A 2,393-nucleotide genomic window follows, 5' to 3' on the forward strand; every position below is an offset into this window, starting at 1 on the left:
ATATATATAAATAAATAAATAAATACACACATACACACAGGGTGTCCCAGAATTAACTATTTCAGTGAAATTAGACAATTTTTTAAAAATTCACTTTTAATTATGTTCATCATCTTTGATATATGTTAAAAGTGTAAAAATTTATAATTTTCCTTTTTTCTCTTTTGATAATTTTATTTTCATTTTTGATGGATCCCACTTATCTGCAGAGTTGTTTTTCCAATTTGGTTGCAACCATTTTCTCCAACTCCATCCCCAGGATGGAGCAATAAGTTTGGCTGAACCTAAAGAATGCATTCAATTAGCAGTGCAGGAGGTAACTCCTGAAATGCTTCAAAATGTGGTTCATAACACTAAAGGATAGATTTGAAATTTGCATGGATACAGAGCACATGTTGAAAATTTTCAATACAGTTTTGACATAAGATTTATAAATCCATTTGTTTTGGTATCACAATGATTTAATAAACATAAAATTGTCAGTTTTTTTTTTTTTTAATTGCCTATTTCATTGAAATAGACAGTTAAATTCTGAGAGACCCTGTACATGTATAAACATTTTTCACATATATTCACATCAGCACAATTCACAAAGTCATTCACCTGGATGCTGTGGGTGCCTTGGAAACAAAATGACAGTTGCCATAAACTGTGGAGATTCACATGGTACAATCCTGCCTGAAGCTTCACTTTGAAAGATGGTGTATGTATAATCTTTATCTGAAGAAGACCCAAACAACAAAGTGTCAATAGCAATCTCAAAAATATTAAAAATTTTAATTATTGATTGAAATGTCACATCTGGTTATGATTGACTTATTATTTAAATGCCAAATTTAAGCACACGAAAAAATTAAGGCAATGAAACAGCAGGAAAAAAAAAATATATAAGTAATAATAATTTAGGCGCGAAATGAATATTTTTGAAGAGCTTTCCTCTTGACAATGTTGTTTGGGTCTTAATTTGAACTTGAAATCATTGTTGTTCCAGCTTAAAGGAACTAAAGATATATGCTATCAGTCTATAGAGAGCCAAGTAGAATACTCACTATTACAGTAAACTTTAGCAATCCATGTAAATAAGAGAACAAAAGATTTCAAGTCCAAATGCTGTTAACCATCTGCTAACAAATTAACTTGGCAGTTTACTTCAGAGCAACGGAGGCCCGTAATCATATTTGAGCACCAAAAGCAGTTTGGAAATATACAAATATTTTAGAAATAAATTAAGAGTATCTTTGTTACAGAGAAGAAAAAATATATATTTAAAATCGCCAAAAATTATTCAAAAATTTCCAATAGTGACTGCAGCCTTAATCAGTTATTAAAGTTAGGATTATACACACTATATAATCCAAAATTAAACTGTTTTTAAATACAATTATAAACTTTTATAATAATAAAAAATAGTTTCACATACAATTTTAAGATACTCTTAAGACAGGAAATGAACTGTCAATATACATATTCATATGGTTGTTTATTAGCACTGATAAACTGTATATGCATATGTATATTTTTGTGTGAATATATATGAAGTGTATGTAAATATGAGTGTCTGTGTGTGTATACAGTCAGTGATAATGCAATGATGAAACAAAAAGCAAATCATACTTGCCTTGGACAGTTGAAAAATAAAGCACACATAACAAAAAATATATTACACTGACCTGTATCTAGGTCTAGATCTTGGTGCATAAGGATAATATCCAGATCCCATGCCACCTCTGAAATAACTCCCTCGTCGGGAACGCCCTCTGCCACGGTTTGTAGTGCTGATACCAGGCCTATTAGTTCTCTTAGCCATTACCTTTTTGACAAAGTAGATAAAAAAAAAAACAAGAAAAAAATTGAAATGTTCTTGTAGTTTCTTTATGAATAAGAATGTAAAGGAGTCCAGGACTGCTAAAATGGCCAAAACCATATTTTGCAAAATAAAAAAAAAAAGGAGAAAAATGAAAAAGTTACCAATAATGATAAATGCCTTACTGAAGGAATTTATAAAAAAAAGTAAAGAAAAAAAAAATTAAAAAGTTACCGATAATGATAGATATCTTAATGAAGAAACTTAGAAAAAAAAGAAAAAAATGAAAAGGAAAAAAAGAAGAGAAAATGAAAGAAAAAAGAGCAGGGATGGGTGTAAAAAGAAAAAAATATAACTGAATCGACTTGGGTTAGTCAACATTTTTTTTAGGGTCCTACTACTCACCTGTACTCTGAAAGAAAAAAAATTCTTATAGAACAATGAGAAAAAATGCATTAAAAAAAATTTCATCACACTTTTTTTCTTTACCTTTTTTCTTTCCTCTTGCTATTTTTTCAATATTTTCTGGAAGAATTTTTTTATGCCTTTAAGTATTGAATATATATATAAATATATATACTGTTCATCC

General features: G+C 29.0%; 1 protein-coding gene across 3 annotated transcripts in view; it reads right to left on the reverse strand.

The window, feature by feature from the left end:
- The window catches only part of LOC106873873 (polyadenylate-binding protein 2), a 10,993-nt gene that overhangs the window by 1,651 nt on the left and 6,949 nt on the right, over positions 1-2,393 (reverse strand). For 2 of the 3 annotated variants that reach the window (XM_014921390.2, XR_008266309.1), the window contains one exon: positions 1,671-1,810. In XM_014921390.2, the coding sequence (XP_014776876.1) occupies positions 1,671-1,810 (140 nt within the window). Of the gene's footprint in view, positions 1-603; positions 721-1,670; positions 1,811-2,393 lie in introns of those variants that run through there. The other variant, XR_001409933.2, reaches the window with a different exon arrangement.

Source organism: Octopus bimaculoides, chromosome 20 (assembly GCF_001194135.2).
Source record: "Octopus bimaculoides isolate UCB-OBI-ISO-001 chromosome 20, ASM119413v2, whole genome shotgun sequence".
NCBI classification, from domain to species: domain Eukaryota; kingdom Metazoa; phylum Mollusca; class Cephalopoda; order Octopoda; family Octopodidae; genus Octopus; species Octopus bimaculoides.